We start from the raw sequence: 17,680 nt of genomic DNA on the forward strand, positions 1-17,680 counted from the left end.
TGTGTGTGTGTGTGTGTGTGTGTGTGTGTGTGTGTGTGTGTGTGTGTAAGGAAGCCTGTATATGTGTTACTAGAGTGTGTTTTCAAATTGCCTGTAGTTTGCTATCCAGTCCAGGCCAATTCACAAAGCAGGTGTTCAAAATGAAACAATCCTGCTCACTGCAAAACCCTCCCAAACAAACCACCGAAACCCAAGCGTCCAAATCCTTTGCTGCAAAGGCTGGAGCAGAAGCAGCTCCAGAGAAGAACTAGAGTGTTCCAAAAAGCAAGTCCTATTTTGTGGCCGAGTCACGGGGTGGAGACCGGGGGTGGGGTGGGGGGCCGGGGGGGGTAGGAGGAGGGCTGAGCAGACTCCAGAACAGAATGGAGACCCTGCAGCGGCCCCGCCCACAGGCAGGGCCACATCCTCTCCCCACTAAAATGCAGGCTGTGGCTTTCCGTAACCAGAAACCTAGTTGACACCAGAGCCCCAGAGACATGAAAGATAACGAGGGTATAAATTTAATCTACATACCGACAGTGATTCATGCGTGAGGGTGGCAAGTGCACAAGAAAAATGAAAAATAAATGGACTTTCCCACCGGTGTTTTTTAGCAATTTTCCTGATTGTGGGATTTATACCAATGGTAAGTGGAAGTTGCCCCTTATTACCCCTCTCCCCTGGAGCACGGCCAGCGGGACCCTCATCGAGGGGACTGCGTGCACCCCCTGGGCCCACAGGGCTCTCCCAGCATGGCCCCGTCCTGAGGGGCTCCCCACCCCAACTTCTGGTCAGAGCCAGCGGGCCCAGAATAAGGCGCCGTCCTGTGGGGCTGCAGATGTGATGACGACACTGTCCTGAGTGTCCAGATCTCAGACCAGCCAGAGTCACAGGTGAGGCAGCCACGGCCTGGAGAGGCTACACAACTTGTTCTGTGACAAGCAATAATGAGATGACCGCGGCTAAAACTCCCGGGTCCAAAACCAGGTAAAACTGTGAACCTGGCTGCTACACAGAACCAATAGTCTAACCAACCTGACCAAATCTGCAGGATGCTGGGGGCGGGGGCCGAGCAGGACACTGGCCAAGGAAGAGGCTTCCAAGGAATTTTCTAGTCAGCATTCCCTTCGTCCTATCGCTGAGCCCCTACCGTGTGCAGGGCCCTGCCCACTCGGGTGCAAACTGCACTGGCCTTGCTCACCAGAAGGACAATCTCTCTCTGGTCAGCCCTGCCCGCTAGGCCTTCAGGGACGGCCGGTCTCCCCAGGGAAAGCAGCTGGAGCTGATCCAAAAGACAAAGAAAACACAAGAGAGGACTTGCTAATGGCTAACGTTACTTCCTTCTCAGAGCAACGTCACTGGCAATGCTCTTATCTCTGCCCAACGAGCAGCAGGCAAGCCACAAAGACCCACCGAAGGAGTGAACGAATGCACACAGGGAGGAATGCGTACACGAACTGCTCCTTCAAGCACGTGTCCGAAGCAGGAGGGGAAGGGTTAGCACTCACCATAATAACTGCAGCTCCCGGCAAAGGCTCTCCTAAGAAGGGAACTGAACACCCCCGGTGAAATGAGGCCCGAAGTTTACGAAAACATAAACTTTCCACCCCACTTTGCTCTCATCATTGCACTCATTCCACAGATGTCTCCTGAGTGCCCAACCTGGAAGGCGGGGATTATGATGCCTTCTGACAAATGAGAAACTGAGGCTCAGATGGGGGAGGTGCTGGCCTCAGCTCACACAGGCGAAGAGTAAAAAGACCAGGATTTGAACTCAGTGCTTCTGACAGCACAGCTGGCGCACGGTGGGCATCAAAGGCAGCAAACATCACGGAGCAGCCAGCCGTGGTGTCTCTACTCTGGACTGGAAGTGGATTCCAGGGGCCCTGTGCCCCTCAAGCATCCCCAGCTGCTCTGAGCCGCCGAGCATGCAGCTCCCAGGCCTGCGATGCGGGGCTGCCCCAAGAGCCTTCCCCCGCAGCGTTCACCTCAACACACCAACTGGTCCTATCCACACCTTCCTGCACCTGTAGCTCAGGCGTGAGGGGCCTGCGCTTCTGGAAATGCACCAGACGTCATGGCTGACATTCAGGGGCTGTCCCCGACCCTGGGAACAGGGCCAGGCCTGTGTCCTTGGCCTCCCCCTCTGCTCCCGTGCTCAGCCTGAGTTCCCTCTGCCCATTCATCTGTCCACCCCAGCTGCTCTCGACAGGCCTGCCTGGCCCGCTGTCCACTTCAGGGTGTCTGGATACTGCAGGAAGGGCAACAGGCAGGCCTGGCAGGCACCACATCTTCTAGAAACAAGTGCATGTAAATCCTACACCGCAGATGTTCCAGCACATTCCTGATTTTAAGTTCTGACCTACCATCAGGCCAGGTATCATATTCTGGTCACCAACACGATTAAAGAGCAGCTCCCGTTTACCAAGCACCTGCCATGTGCTCGCGCGTGGTACATAACCTCATTTGATCCTCGCAACTGGCCCTCAGGCTACACTGCTACCTCCCCGGGGCAGTCATTGTCACCCAGGCCCACGCCCCACCCCGGGGCGAGTTTCCCTCCTGGCTCACTGTCGCTCTCACCGTCCCTGCTGCCGTAATTCTCAGTGGCGTCAGTGTCCCCAGAGTCCCTCCTGCCCCTGCCCTCTCGTTTCCTTGACCTCTTCTCCTGAAAGGCATGGCCTCCCCCGTTCCTCAGCCACTCATGCCCATGGTCCGCCCCGGACCGTGTCACCAGGAACTGCGGTGCCTCCAGGAATAACTTCCAACCTTTGCACCGTCCTGTCCTTCCAGCTCAGTCCCCGCAGCAGCCTGATGCCCACAGCCCTGCAACCCGGCCCCTCTCACTGCCCCTCCCTCCCCTCGTGGCCTCACATCCTCCCCTTACCCAGCAAAGACTCCGTGGTCCACCTTAGGAATCCCTCTCGCGCCCACACCCCGAACCCGCGCCCCGCTCTCGGTCTTCTGCTTCCTCCATGCAGCACCGGGCGTCTGACAGTGCCGAGGGAAACCTACCACCTCCCTGACCGGCCTCCCCTTAAACTCAGGCTCTGGACCTCAAGAGGGGCCGGGAAAGCACAGGGTACTTCCCTAGTGCATTAGCCCCCCCACCTTCCCATACCTTCTCTCTCTCAGGCCCCTCATCCTCCGTCTCAGCTGGCGGCCCGGCCTCCTATTTCCAGGAGAAAAACGGAGCTCTAAGCAAAGGCCTGCCAGGCACTCCCACTGTCCCGTCCACACACACCCCACCCCCGCCCCGCCGCCACTTGCCCAGGTCTCTCGGCTTCCTGCAGCTGACTCGGCTGTGCTCCTGGTCAAGGCCGACCGCCCGCCTGGACGCAGAGTCCGCTCCTTCCTGCCTAATAAGATCATTCACCCAGCAACTGGCCCCCTTGCCACCCACATCATTAACTTCCCCTCTCTACCACATCTACCCAGCAGCGGACAGCATGCTATTATCAATAGTTCCGCCACTTAAAAAAATAAAACCTCTCTTGACCCTACACCTCCTTGCATCTACCAGCCCTTTCTCTACTCCCCTTGGAGCAAAATCCCTCAGAAGACGGGTCTCTAGGCAGGGTCTCTAATGCCCCCCGCTCTCAGTCTTCTCTTGAATCCACTCCGATGGTTAATTTCATGGGCAACCAGATGTTTGCTCAAACATTTTCCTGGGTGTGTCTGGAAGCGGTTTTGGACAGATTAACATCTGAATCAGCGACGGAGTAAGGCAGATTGCCCTCCTCAATGCGATGGGCCTCACCCAATCAGGCGAAGATCTGAAGAGAACAGAAAGGCTGGCCCTCCCAAGCGTGAGAGTGAACTCCCCTTGCCTGACTGCCGGGAGCTGGGACATCGGTCTTTTCCTGCCTTTAGACTCGAACTGAAATGCTGGCCCTTCCTGGGTCTTGAGACTGCCATCTTTTGGATTGGGACTTACACCATCAACTCTCCTGGGTCTCCAGCCTGCTGACTGCAGATCTTGGGGCTTCTCAGCCTCCAAAATCATGTGAGCCAATCCTTAAATTAAATCTCTTTACACACACACACACACACACCCCACACACACCCCACACACACCCTGTTGGTTGCATTTCTGTGGAAAACCCTGAATAATACACGCTCCAGTCAAGGTGCCACCGACAAATCAACCCCAACTGCACTTGACCAGGTCAGCGTGGCCCCGGCATTGCTGAGTCCAGTGGTCAGGTCTAATCTTCCCTGACCTTCTACCACATCGGCCATCCCTCTTCCTTAGAACGCTGCGCTCACTTGGCCTCAGGACCCGACTCTCCTGGGTCTGCTCCTTCCTCGGACAGCCCCTCCTCCACCTCCCACACCTCTTCTCTGTCCCCCCCTACACCCCTGGGGATTCTACTTCCACCTCCAAGCCCAGACCTCCCCACCCAACTCCAGACGGGTACATCCCATGACGTCCTCAGCATCTTGACTTGGACGCCCAAGACCAAACTCCTGATCCAGATGCAGATCCCAGCATCTGTTCCTCAGGAACAGGAACATTTGCAATAGCATCAAAAAGAATCAAAAAGAATCAAATATTTTAGGATAAATTTAACCAAACAGGTGCAAGACGTGCACACTAAAAACTACAAAATATTTCTGAAAGAAATTTTAAAAGACCAAGACAAATGGAAAGATGTTCTATGTTCATGGCTTTAAAAACTTCATATTGTTAATATGGCAATACTATTCAAAGGGATTTATAGATTTAATGCAATTCCTATCAAAATCCCAACAGCACATTTTGCAGGAATTGAAAAGCCAATCTTAACCCTAATTTCATGGGCAACCAGATGTTTGCTCAAACAAACATCTATTGCAAATGTTTCTGTTCCTCCAGTGACCTTCCCCATCTCAGAGAAGGGTGATTTCATTCCTTCAGTTGCTCAGGCCGACAGCCTCGGACACCCGCATCTGATCTGTCAGCAAATCTCATTGGCACCACTCAAAGTTATGCCAAGAACTGGACCACCCCTCGCCGTCTCCACCACTGCCTCCCCAGCTGAGGCCACCCTCTCCCCTTGCCCACAGCTCCCCTAAAGCATCCCCTGGCTGCAGCCCTTGCCCCCACCATCTATCCTCCACACAGTGACCCTGAGTCGGACCATCTCACTCCCCTGCTCAAAACCTTCCAGGGGCTCCCCTCTCACTCAGAGTAAAAGCCAAAGTCCCCTAACTGGCCTCTACAATCCTGCACAATCCGGCCTGCTTCCTAGGCTCAGAGCTCTTTCCCCAGATATCTACATGGCTCACTCCTGCATTTTCTACAGGTCACCCCTCAGATGTATCCTTCTCAGGGGGCAGTCCTTAACCACCTCTCCTGCACCCCACCCCAGCACTTCCTTTCCCTTCTCTAAAGCACTCATCTCCCATGGATGTACTGTGCATTTCGTTTGTTTATCGTATTGTCTTTTCCCCTCTCTAGAAGGCGAGCTCCGTGACAGTGGGGCTGGATCTATTTGGTTCACCAGTGGACCCAGCGCCTGGAGCAGTGCCTGGCCCGGGATATGTGTTCAGTGACTATTTGGTCATACGTAGTGAATGACCCACTCCTATGGTATGCATTAATGCACAATTCCCCCATTTGTAGATGAGGAAACAAGTTCAGAGAGGGTAAGAAACGTGCCAGGGGCCTCACAGCCATAGACCGTGGAGCTGGGATTTGAACCCAATGTTCTTCCTTTCTCTGCGCCGTTGAGAGCAGTCAGTGGAAGCCAGCCCGGGCCCACGCCAGCCTCCCATGTGTGGGAGCTGCCACAGTGCGGTGCACTGTCCCGAGGAAAGAAAATACCACACAACTTAATTTTATGCTTTAATTGCTTGGTGGTGATTTACTGCCGGCCGTATATTTTTTTTCCAGTTGACACTTCCCTCCATGTATTTCTTTTATCTATCACCATACTTGACAGGTAAGTCACTGATATTTACTGTTACTGTATGTACCAATATTTCCAACATATATCACCACCACAGCCGTGTCACGGCACACAGAGTTCTGCCCCAGAACGGTCAGCCTTCTCCAGACATAAACGGGGGCCATATTTGGAGAAGGCCTGACACCGGAGAATGTTAGAGCCTTAGAGAATACAGACACAGCTCCCCCATACACATACTCACACATAAAGCTCCCAGGCCCACCAGAACTGCCCCTCAGGCTCTGCTTTTTGTTTTTAATATAATGTTTTTCTTTTCAACAAGCATTCAATATTACTTTGAGATGAATACAACGGGAAAAGCTTTAGAACCAGTGACGTAGTCCAACCTCCTCATTTAACACAGAAGCAAACTGGGGAAGCCCAGAGAGGGTCAGGGGCTTGCCCAAGATCACACAGCCCAGTTAGTGGCAGAAAAAGGTCTACAGCACAACTCTCCCTTCCCCCAGCCATCCTTCCCCGCTTTCCCTGCTGGGGGGAGATTTGCTTCCCAAGAGGCCATGGGACGTGTAGGATCTGACCCTCTTCTACGAGAGTGCAGCCCATCTCTCCTAATTTTTGTGAACATGCATTAAGCAGTCAGTAGGCACCAGGGGATTTCACGTGAGCTATTTCATTGAAAGCGCACAACAGCCCTTATCGGTAGCTATTATTATTCCCTTTTCACAGATGGGACAGGCTGCCAGCTGGCCCAACAACATCGTCCCTCCTTCCCACTCCTCTCCTCTAGGCACCTAATCGGCTCTCCTTACTCCAGACTAATTCTTCTCTGCCAAGGTGTTAGCCCAGCTGTCACCAAATTACCCTGTGCAGAAGTGCCACCTGGGATGTTTGCTTAGAAGCAGAAAAGCCACCCCAGACTCCTGATTCTGGGCCCAGAACCCACACTTTTAACAAGCCCCACACGGATGACCCCAGTACAGCTGTGGCATGGACCACTCTTTGAGAAACCCTGCGTAGTGGACGCTCTTGGCCCTCTCGCAGCGTCTGCAGCTTGCTTATTGACTCTTGAGCCCTTCAAGACCTAAGGACCCACTCTCAACAGTGGTGCGGCAGACACGGGGACAGGCAGCAGGATGGACGTTCGGGGACAGAGGCCCCATCCCACCCCCTCCCACCATACCCCCGGCCAGCCCGCTGCATGGACCCATGATGCCCGCCGCAGGGTCCAAGGCTGGTCTGTGGCTTCTCTGAAAGCGGCGCTTCCAGGGGCACCAACGGACCCCAGGAGCCAGATCGGCAAGTCAGAGACTGGCTCTCTCTGGACCTTCGTGTGACCTCGGCCAGAGAAACAGCAGGAGATGTGGTGGAGCCAGGCCACGGGTTCCTGAGCACTGGGCTCGGGAGATTCAGGAGCCATGGGGGCAACGTGGCCAAAGATGGGCTGCAGCAGGAAGGCATAGACTGGCAGAGAGGGGATCGAGAGGGGAAGGACAGCCGATTAGAAAAGCTTCCAGCGGTGCAGAGGTGTGGTGACAGGGGACGGAGAGAGGAGAGAGGAGAGAGGCAGTGGGAATGGAAAGAGAGGCCCTTTGGAGGTGGGACCCCGTGTCTCGGTACCTGAATGGCTGGGGGTGGGAAGTAAAGGAGGGAGGAGGTTGAGCCCCAGTGATTAAGAGAACGGGACTTGCTGCTGCCAGCTGGTGTGTTTTAAGCTGCCCCCATCTCCCATTCCCATGTCACCCCATCCCTCTTTGCCTGGGGACCATGTTCCCACAGCCCAGATGCCATCTGACTCCCAGGCTGATTTGCAACTATTTGGTTCCAAACAGATTCTCCCAAGGCAGAAAGGTCTCGAGTATGCAGGTTCCAGAGATGTCAGGAGGCCTTCACTGAGAGCCTGGGCTCTGGGAGGGGGGGCAGGCACCACTGAACGGGAGGCCTCCGGGGCAGGCAGACAGATAATCCGTGGACTCATCACTGCCTGATATACCGCCTCAGGTCCCAGGGGGAACTGCTCAGCTAAGTAATTGCTTCTGCCTTGATTACAGGCCTTTGCAAATGACTATGGGCCTGGTCCCACCAGTGCTTGAATCTTACAAATGTCCACGTGCACAGCTACTATCTGGACCATCTGATCGTTACCTTAAGAGGTTTAATTTGCTTAGTGAGGGAATTAGACTATAAACTATTCGGAAATTATGGAAAGTCACACGTCAAAGAGACCCTCCCCTTGTGAGTTCTTCAAGCACATTTTGCTAGAGTGTGTGTGTGTGTGTGTGTGTGTGTGTGTGTATGTCCTAACAGGTGTGTGGTTATCAAAAATAACAAGTGGCTCAGCAAGAACCTGGCCCCAGATTGGACCACAACCAACCCCAGAACTCAAGTGGCCTCTTCCTGGGGCAACAGAGTACAAGCTAGCTAGAGGCGGCCACACAAGCACAGGCGGGACCCTCCCGCCAGAGTTGGGAACCCAGCTGTGGGAAGCGAAGGCTGAGGGCTGCGGTCACTGCCACAGAGCTCTGGACCACACAGGGAGGGATGGTCTCCTGTGGGGAAGACTCACGGCAGCTCCGCACACCAAGAGGTGGACAGTTGTTCCAATCACCTGACCTGCCATTGCCACTGGACAGGCCCCACCTCCCTCCCCAGGACCCCTGTCTGGCCCAAGGCCTTTTGTAGCCTCTGCCCCAGGACCCTCCTTTTCTCTTTTCTTCTCCTCCCTACATAGATATGCCATCACGGCCTTAATAGGAATAGCTGCCAATAATGATGGCTACCGAACACTTCATTTGACTCAGTCCTCATAGTAACTTGTGAAAAGTAGACATTTTTATTCCCATCCCTTTTTCGAGATGGGAGAGTGAGGCTCAGAGAGGTCTAATGCCCCCAATTCACACTGAGCCTGGATTCAAAGCCAGCGCCTGGTCCCTCTTCAACGTCCACCTCGGAGAGAGGTTTCTGGGCCCTTATCAGCCCATCAGGCCCATATTGCCCGATGTCCTGTGGGCGTCTGCCCAGCTGAGGAATAGAGGCCCTGGTCACCGGAGTGACTGGCCCAAGGTCACTAACAAAGACCTGGCCAGAGCCAGCAAAACTACCCTGCAGCTGGGCCAAACTCAGAGCGAGCCAGAGCTGAAACAGGCTGTTCTGAACTGCGGGGATAAATCAGCAGCTCCTGGGCTCCCAGGGACACCGCTTACCTGCCCTTAGCTGACAGCCGCCTGGAGACTGACCGGCTGGGGGAGGGGACACAGCTCCCCAGTGACAACGGCGCAGCACCCCTCCATCCCGCTGGGTCCCCGCAGTGTCAGGCAGGTGAGGGCCTCAGGGGCAGGGAGACACCCCCAGAGAAGCATGAAGCTTTAGATAGGAGCCCCCGGAGCGGCAGTCACCCCAGAACGCCTCCGACTCTTCCCCACGGCCCCCTCTGGCAGGCAGATGCCAGCACACACACCTGGCGGCCAGGGCGTGGCTTGAAGCTCCCCTCAAGCCTGGGATGTTCTTAAAGGCTGTGCTTTGCCTTAAAAACATACACGGACTCTTGCCCTTTCTTTGATTCTATAGCTGTTTGTTTTCATATTATAATAATCACTGGTTTGTTTCTCAAGTCTTCATGTAAATTGGCATGGCATCTTTGTCACCGGCCCACTGCCATGTACCCTCTCCACCTGCCAGGCTACCCCCGCCTCCATCTGAGGAGTTCTAGGCCTTTAAAAGTCATCTCAGTGGGAAGGTCTCAAAGCTGGAGGGAGCAGCGGGCAGGAGAGGTCAGCTCAGGCCCAGCCCGAGGGACAACTCTGCCAGCTGGCCCTCCATGGCCGCAGGTCAAGTGAACACATCCAGGGCCAGAAACCCAGATATACAGCACCTAGCATGAAGCACCCAGCAGTGCTAGACACAGTTTACACACTATCTTCTTCCATTGGTGGCGCAGTGGTTGAGAGTCCGCCTGCCGATGCAGGGGACGCGGGTTCGTGCCCCGGTCCGGGAAGATCCCACATGCCGCGGAGCGGCTGGACCCGTGAGCCATGGCCGCTGAGCCCGCACGTTCCAAAACCTCGTTCCCTTATCTGTTAAGAGGTGACATTCTAACCCACAGAGTTGCATTTCATAGCAACTCTGTGGGTTAGAATGTCACCTCTTAACAGATAAGGGAATGAGGTTTTCAGGAAGGCCTAGTCACTTGTTTGCTGACAAACAGCTTGTAAAACACAGGACAGGAATTCGGTCAAGCTCCGTTTGGGTTCACCAGACCACTCCACTGATAAAATAACTCCCCTTTGCGAAATGCTACTGTGTACCAGGTCTTCTAAAGCAGCCACCGTTAGCGCTCCCATTTTTCCTGCAGAGGACACTGGAGCTCAGAGATGTTAAGGAACTTGCCTAAGGACCCCAGCACTTGAACCAGTTCCTGGAGCAGAAAACCTGTTTTCACCACGCCTCAGAGTAAGGGAGCTGCCAGGCTCATCCCAGGACCAAATCAGTGATGAAAAGGGGGACCCGGAAGACCAAATCCCAGACCCCTGCTCTCCCCAGGCTCTAGTCCTTTTGCAAGGAGCCAGGGATCCTCCACATGCTGGGTGCACAGTCCAGAAAAGACCTGCTCAGCAAATGCAACCCAAGGAGTTGTTGGCCCCCTGGCTTGCGATTCAAATTGTAATAATCTTAGAAGCACGCTGTATGAGTCAACTAAGCCTCTGCTCTCAGGCCCCAGAATGTTATTTCCTTTGGAGAAGGGAATCCAAGGACCCAAGAGTCAAAACAACAAACAACAGCAAAAATCAGCTAATGTTACTGAGCAAGACAGAGTTTAACAGCCCCCGCCCTTCAAACAACATAACAACTACAGAGTGCAACCTTCCGACAGTACTTCTTTCTGCCTGTGCACACACCAACATCGCCCTCTGCTGCCAGTCACCAGTATGACCATGTCTCACAGGCTGGAAGCTAGTGGGAGCCAACCTCCAGCTTTCCTCTGTCCCCCTCCCCCACTTTTGGGGTATTACACACCTCCAGCGGGGCACTCCTCACATTACAGTCTTGAGTCACAAAGCTTCACACAGAATAAAAGATGCCCCTGGAATTGTGCAAAGCAGTGGCCCTGCCCCTTGTTATAGGCAAAGAGATTTAAAATATTGATCCTGGAACTTAGAACCACAGTGTTGATCGGTGAGGTCAATGAATCCTGCCTTCTGCCTCCGAGCCGGGCTTTGGGGCAGATATCATAAAAGGACACTGCTTTTTCTTTTTTCTTTTTCTCTTTTACTTCAAGGAGCATAGACAAGATGCCTCTGACCAGGCATCTTCCAAGTGCCACGGGCACAAGTGACAGGCAAATCCAAGTGCACGGCACCTGCTGGCCCTCTCTCGAGGCTGTTGGTGGTGACGCCTGCAGCCTGGTGTGAGATGAGGGAGGGACCGGGGCTGCCTGGGACTGCCCTCCCCTCCTGACCCGCCTCTTGTTCTCTCTGCTCCCAGTGTCCCTCTGCACATGTGCCCTCTGAAGGCAGGTGCCTGGTAACCTTTAATGAGCTGTAATGAGGAGCAGACCCACGCATTCTGTGACCAAATCACAGCCTGAGCCCCAAGTGGGCAGCAGGTCCCAAGACCCCTGTGGATGGGAGGCGAGGCCGCTCTGACCGTAGACAATTCTCCCTCTCTGTCCTCACCAAGGACTGTGACTTGCTATACCACACCGTACTGCAGATATGCCTTCCTGTACCAAACAGCCATGGTCCCCAAAAGCTGGGTGAGGCCTGACTGCCTGTAAATCCATGTGGCCTCCCTATAGGGCTTCGGAGGTGCCCGATCTTCGTGTCTGATTGCCCCTCCATTGGCAGTGGGGAGAATCACTTCAGTTTAAAATTTCTCTCCACCCAGCAGCCCCATCACAGAGGTAATGACCTGGTTTCAGCACTGAATATGTGGCCAGCTCCCCTGCTTTACAAGAGGATCCAGTCCTGAGAGTGGGCTACTTTAGGAAGCAGAGCAATCCTGTGGAAGGAGAACTGGGGCTAAATAACGGAGGCATCCTGGGCCTCTGTGACTCGCAGGACGCCAAGCCAGGTACAGAAGAAACTGGTCCCCACGGTGCGTTGTGAATTCACTATGTAATCTACTCTCTGTTGCGTCAAACCCAGTGATGGCCTGTGGGCAAGGCTCAGGGCCAGGTGCGTGGGGAAGACAGAAAAATGAGTGACTCATAAGCCTTTCCTCAAGCCAACGGGGAAGATCAAACAGGTGCGTGAGGAATGAGCAAAGCAAGCAGCTCGTGCTGAGTCATCGGGAGAGACAAGGGGGCAAGGTGGCCAGGCCACTGAGGGGCTGGACTCACCGTCATGGAAGGATGGGGAGACCCTGAGAGGGTGGACCTCATCCCTGGACGATGAAATAGCTGGGAAATGGGGCATCTTGCTGGGGACATCGGGCACCCAAGGAAAGCAGTGAGCTGGATGGGGGGCTGGGCACAGGGTGGAAGGCTCTGACGGCACAGTGCTTCTGGGATATTCTGTAGGCAGAGGGGGCCCTGCCGAAGGAGCTGGGGTCGGGGTGTCAGGAGCTGAGCTGTGGGGGGGACGCTGGTCTGGTGGGGAGGTGTGTGGGCAGCAAGGGGTGGGGAGATGAATAGGGACATTACTGATAAGCAAGGCCATGGAGACAGGGGCCCAGGGCAACGGCCTGGGTGAGTAATTGTCACTTGTATTTCTGGTCTTGGGCTAACGGCTCACAGGCCTGTGCTAATCCCTCCTTAGCCCATACCCTGGGCTCCTCCCGGGTCTAGAGCGATCCTCTGTCCTTACCATTACTTCTCCCAAACCCAAATCTACACTTCAGCTGCTGCCATCTCCCTTTCCCCCACCCGGAGGCAGCCGGTTGAGGTCCAAACATCAGATAGGGCCCTAGGGCAAGGCCGGGGCTCAAAGGAGCTTCTCTGATGACAGAGCCCTAGGTCCGTGGTCCTGACAGGTCTTGCCTGAACCCCAGCCAGAATTCTGACCCAGGGACATCTCAGCACCTATCCTGGAGCTGAGGATTTCCAAATAGGAGGATGATGCGCTGGCCCTGGAAGCAGGGACAGCTCAGCAAACCCCGACGGCCAGGTCCACCCACCTACTTCCTCCTGCCCTCCTCCCCCCATGCACGATGACACTCGTCCCATCCAGGGGCCCATAAGAGCTGCCATGATGCTTGGCCACGGCATCCATGAGGGAGGAAGGCAGAGGCAAACGTGCTGCTGAGAAAGGATGTGGGTAGAGGGGACGGAACCACGTAAATGCCAAAATAAAGGCAACAGGGCGAGGGTCAGAGGTGGGGAGAGCAAAAGGAAGATTGGGAGAAAGGGGAACAGTCCACAGAAAAGACTTAGAGGAAGAAGCAGAGGCCCATCTCTCAACTGGAACCATCAAGGATTCATTGGGTATGCCTGTGCTAGCTACTGCCCCACCCTCAGGGAGCTCAGACATGCACACACACACACACGCACTCCCAAGGAGAGAGCAGTGCTTATTTGACCAAAGTGTGATGGTGACAATGAGTGCTACCTTCTGAACACAAGCCATGGAGGCAGCCCCTGTGGTTACCAAGATCATCTTTAAAATGCTTTTTGATTCATATTGGACTAACCAAATTTGAGAATCAGAAATTCAACTCACTTATTCCCCGCAGTTAAACCTTGGGGAGGATTTGTGAGAAATCATGTTCTGTATCAGGACTGGCACTTCTCCCTATTTCTCCTCCCTGTCTCCAGAAAACACATCCTCTGAAGGATGCACACCATCTCTCCGGGGCTTGTTCATTTGTGCCCAGTGTGTCCCGGTGCTGGCGAGCCTCCCGGCAGTCCCACCACACTCCACGCACCCCATGGGCCACCCACACTGGGCTCTGTGTCGCTGGCAGACACCCCCCACCTCCTGCTCTTGGCTTTGCTGTTAACAGCTGGCCCACGTCATTTGAGGCATCAGCCTAAGTGCCTCAGGTAATAAATTCTTGGAGAGAAGTCTCAGACTAAACGCCATGGAAAATAAATTCTAGGAGATTCCCTCACTTTGACCTAAAGTTCCAACATGATTTGTTTCTGATGGACCCAACCCCAGAATGAAAAATCAAGGACAGTCTTAAGAGCTAATACGCATGTATCAGGCAAGTATCCTAAGGAATTTACACATGTTGACTCATTCAAAACTAACAACCCTATTATTATCAGCCCCATTTTACAGATAAGCAAACTGAGACACAGAGAAGTTAAATAACTTGCCCAAGAGCACACTGCTAATAAGTGAGTTCAAACCCAGGCAGGGTCTGGGCTCTAAATCGTCACACAAAACTGTCTCTTTGTCATATTTCCATTGAAGTTGATGACACTGTCTGAGCCTGGCTCAACCCCTACCAGGAGCAACACTTCTCTGAGACCCTAGGAGCAACCATAGAGATGCCTCTAGATTTGGGGCACAAAATTCAAAGTACCACTTTGAAAGCTGCAGGAATGATACAGCCAAGTGCCCTGAGGCACCAACTCACCAAGACAGAAAGAGCAACTCGTTCTAGGATTTGCAGGGATCCCTTGTCAGCCACCCTGGAGAAGTCTGGCTCTTGCCTCCTGCTGGCTCCCCACCCATGGCCCTTGCAGAGCTCAAGTGAGGCCGAGATTCTGGGCCTCAGGGGGTGATGGGGCCGGTGATCAAAAGGGGGCCCTCAATGAGGAACAGCCTCTCAGCACCAGGATTCACCCACCCCACCCAGGGTGGACCCCCGCCCTCCCCACTCTGCCTTACCGAGAGCTTCCCCCTCACTGCATGGGGGGAGGCAGTTAGATCAGGGCAAGGAGAGCAAGGTGCAGCCCCCAGCTCTGACTTACTTGAAGAAGTCCTCCTTGCAGTAGACGCTCCCGGCCCTGGAGAAGCACCTGTCAGCTAGCTGCATCTGGCAGTCTGCACACTTGAGGCAGGAGCTGTGCCAGTGTCTGTCCAGGACCTTCAGGATGAACTTGTCCAGGATATGCTGGTTGCAGCCAGCACACTGGGGGATCTCTGTGGAGAGAGGAGAGAGAGGCAATGTAAGACTTCTGTACGGCACCACTAACCAGGTGCTGTTTGGATGCCTTCTCATTCTGCTTGTTTTGGGAAAGGACATAAGCCAAACCCTCAGGTCTGCCACATACAGTTGTACAGGTTGTACACTGCACAAAGGTGCCTGGTCAAAGGAGTAGGTTGGGACTGAAATCCAATCCATGCTTTGCTGGCCTGGCTTTGGGTGGCTTTGACCCAAAGCGGTTGCCTGTTTCTAAGAGCACCACAAGGTTAGCAGCATCAGCTAACTCCACTTTTGCCAGCTGCAATTCCACAGCCAATGGCCAGGAAGACCCAATAACATTCACCTTTATTTCCATGACATTTTCACTACTGGGTAGAATCTGTGCTAAAAACCTCAGCCTCTAAAGTAAGCCCTGCCTGAGCATGGACTGAGAGGTCATCTGGCATAAAAAGCAAACGATATGTTGGGGGTGGGTAGTGACCAAAGTCCATACCTGAAGGTATTCCTGGAGAGAGAATCTCAGTATTTTTTTAAATTTAATTTTATTTATTTTTTTATACAGCAGGTTATTAGTCATCAATTTTATACACATCAGTGTATACATGTCAATCCCAATCGCTCAGTTCATCACACCACCCCCCTTGGTGTCCATACATTTGTTCTCTACATCTGTGTCTCAATTTCTGCCCTGCAAACCGGTTCCTCTGTACCATTTCTCTAGGTTCCACATATATGCGTTAATATACGATATTTGTTTTTTCCTTTCTGACTTACTTCACTCTGTATTACAGTCTCTAGATCCATCTACGTCTCTACAAATGACCCAATTTCGTTCCTTTTTATGGCTGAATAATATTCCATTGTGTATATGTGCCACATCTTCTTTATCCATTCGTCTGTTGATGGGCATTTAGGTTGCTTCCATGACCTGGCTATTGTAAACAGTGCTGCAATGAACATTAGGGTGTATGTGTCTTTTTGAATTATGGTTTTCTCAGGGTATATGCCCAGTAGTGGGATTGCTGGGTCATATGGTAATTCTATTTTTAGTTTTCTAAGGAACCTCCATACTGTTCTCCATAATGCCTGTATCAATTTACATTCCCACCAACAGTGCGAGAGGGTTCCCTTTTCTCCACACCCTCTCCAGCATTTGTTGATTGTAGATTTTCTGATGATGCCCATTCTAACTGGTGTGAGGTGATACCTCATTGTAGTTTTGATTTACATTTCTCTAATGATTAGTGATGTTGAGCAGCTTTTCATGTGCCTCTTGTCCATCTGTATGTCTTCTTTGGAGAAATGTCTATTTAGGTCTTCTGCTCATTTTTGGATTGGGTTGTTTGTTTTTTTAATATTGAGCTACATGAGCTCTTTATATATTTTGGAGATTAATCCTTTGTCCATTGGAGAATCTCAGTATTTTGAGAGAGTCTCCTGAGAGAGAATCTCAGCATTTTAATGAAATGCAAAAGATACCATCGATTAACTCAATCAACATACTCAACTAATATGCCTTCATGTACTGCAGACAGGAAAACTAGAAACTGCTTTTCCAGATTCCCTTGCAGCTTGGGTTCCGAAAGTGATTTAGAGTCTGCCAATCAGGTGAACTTAGAAGAGACTTGAATTCAGAACCGAATTGAATGGAGCCTGCCAAGAGGCAGGCTCCCACTATGCCGGTGTGGATCACGGCAGAGGCTACAGGGTTCTCTGGCTTTAATGTCCTGAGCAATCATGGCAGAAGCAACAACATTCTGGGGGCTGGGAGTTATTCCCAGCAGCTTGGTCCAGAACTGGCTCCACTGAGTTAAAAGTCATCTACTACATATCTGGTAACTGATCACTCTCCACTTAAATAGTGAAAATGGATTCTGTTGTCTGCAACTGAACCTGAACCACTACCACACCCTGTTCCTGTGCTGGGTGACTTCCTATCCAAGGTCTGTTTCTCTGCCATCCCATCTCTACCAAGGGATTGCTCAGGGGGTTGATAGTATTTTGAGTCACTGAATTAGTTTCAAAATGGTCAGGCTTTCACAGCTGGATGAACAAATAGTGCTAGCATCTCTAGCCATCTTCCCTGGTCCTTTTCCTCAAAAAAGGGAAGGTAACAAATGTTAAGAACAAAAACATAAAAGTGCAAGCATTTGGCCTCCTATGGTAGCCTCATGATATAGCATGTCATAAGACTGGTAACCCTGGGGTTTCTCACCTCTATTATAAATAGCATTTTTGCTAATTGTTTTTTTTACACACCATCTTTCCCATCAGAAGGTGAGATCCTCAAGGAACAGGAACAGCATTTCTTTCTCAGTTTTGTATCATCCGTGCCTACAAAATGTCTGGCACGCAAGAGTAACTCCACAGATATTTTTCACCAAATAAATTACTGATCAAATCCTCTCTAAGAAGCTCACTTGAAACAGTTCTTCACTAGTTTTTCCTGCACACCCCAAAATGTCAACAAAAGTACTAAAACCAAATCTCTCGTGAGATTTCGTGAATCTAGTGTTTCTTGATTCATAACAAGTTTGTTGGTTGTGATATAATTTTAAAGTGTTGAAATAGGGAATTAGTCTCAAAGCATTAGGGGGAAATTTTAAGCACATCTAAACCTATGTAGAGAGAAAGCCTTCTCAAGTATTAAGTCATCTGTATCTAAAACTTACAGACACACTGTTGGGACATTCATTAACTGTCATCATTAGCCCTGTACACACAATTGTCTATCTTGGACCCAATTAAACCCCAGCACAGCTTGTTTCCTTCATGGT

General features: G+C 52.2%; 1 protein-coding gene across 1 annotated transcript in view; it reads right to left on the reverse strand.

Annotated features, from left to right (window-relative positions):
• The window catches only part of LHX4 (LIM homeobox 4), a 43,306-nt gene that overhangs the window by 10,432 nt on the left and 15,194 nt on the right, over positions 1-17,680 (reverse strand). The window contains exon 2 of the mRNA XM_029229860.1: positions 14,728-14,899. Within this exon, the coding sequence (XP_029085693.1) occupies positions 14,728-14,899 (172 nt within the window). The remainder of the gene's footprint in view (positions 1-14,727; positions 14,900-17,680) is intronic.

This window comes from Monodon monoceros, unplaced genomic scaffold, assembly GCF_005190385.1.
Source record: "Monodon monoceros isolate NGI ecotype Baffin Bay Population unplaced genomic scaffold, NGI_Narwhal_1 Super_Scaffold_18, whole genome shotgun sequence".
In the NCBI taxonomy this organism is placed as follows: domain Eukaryota; kingdom Metazoa; phylum Chordata; class Mammalia; order Artiodactyla; family Monodontidae; genus Monodon; species Monodon monoceros.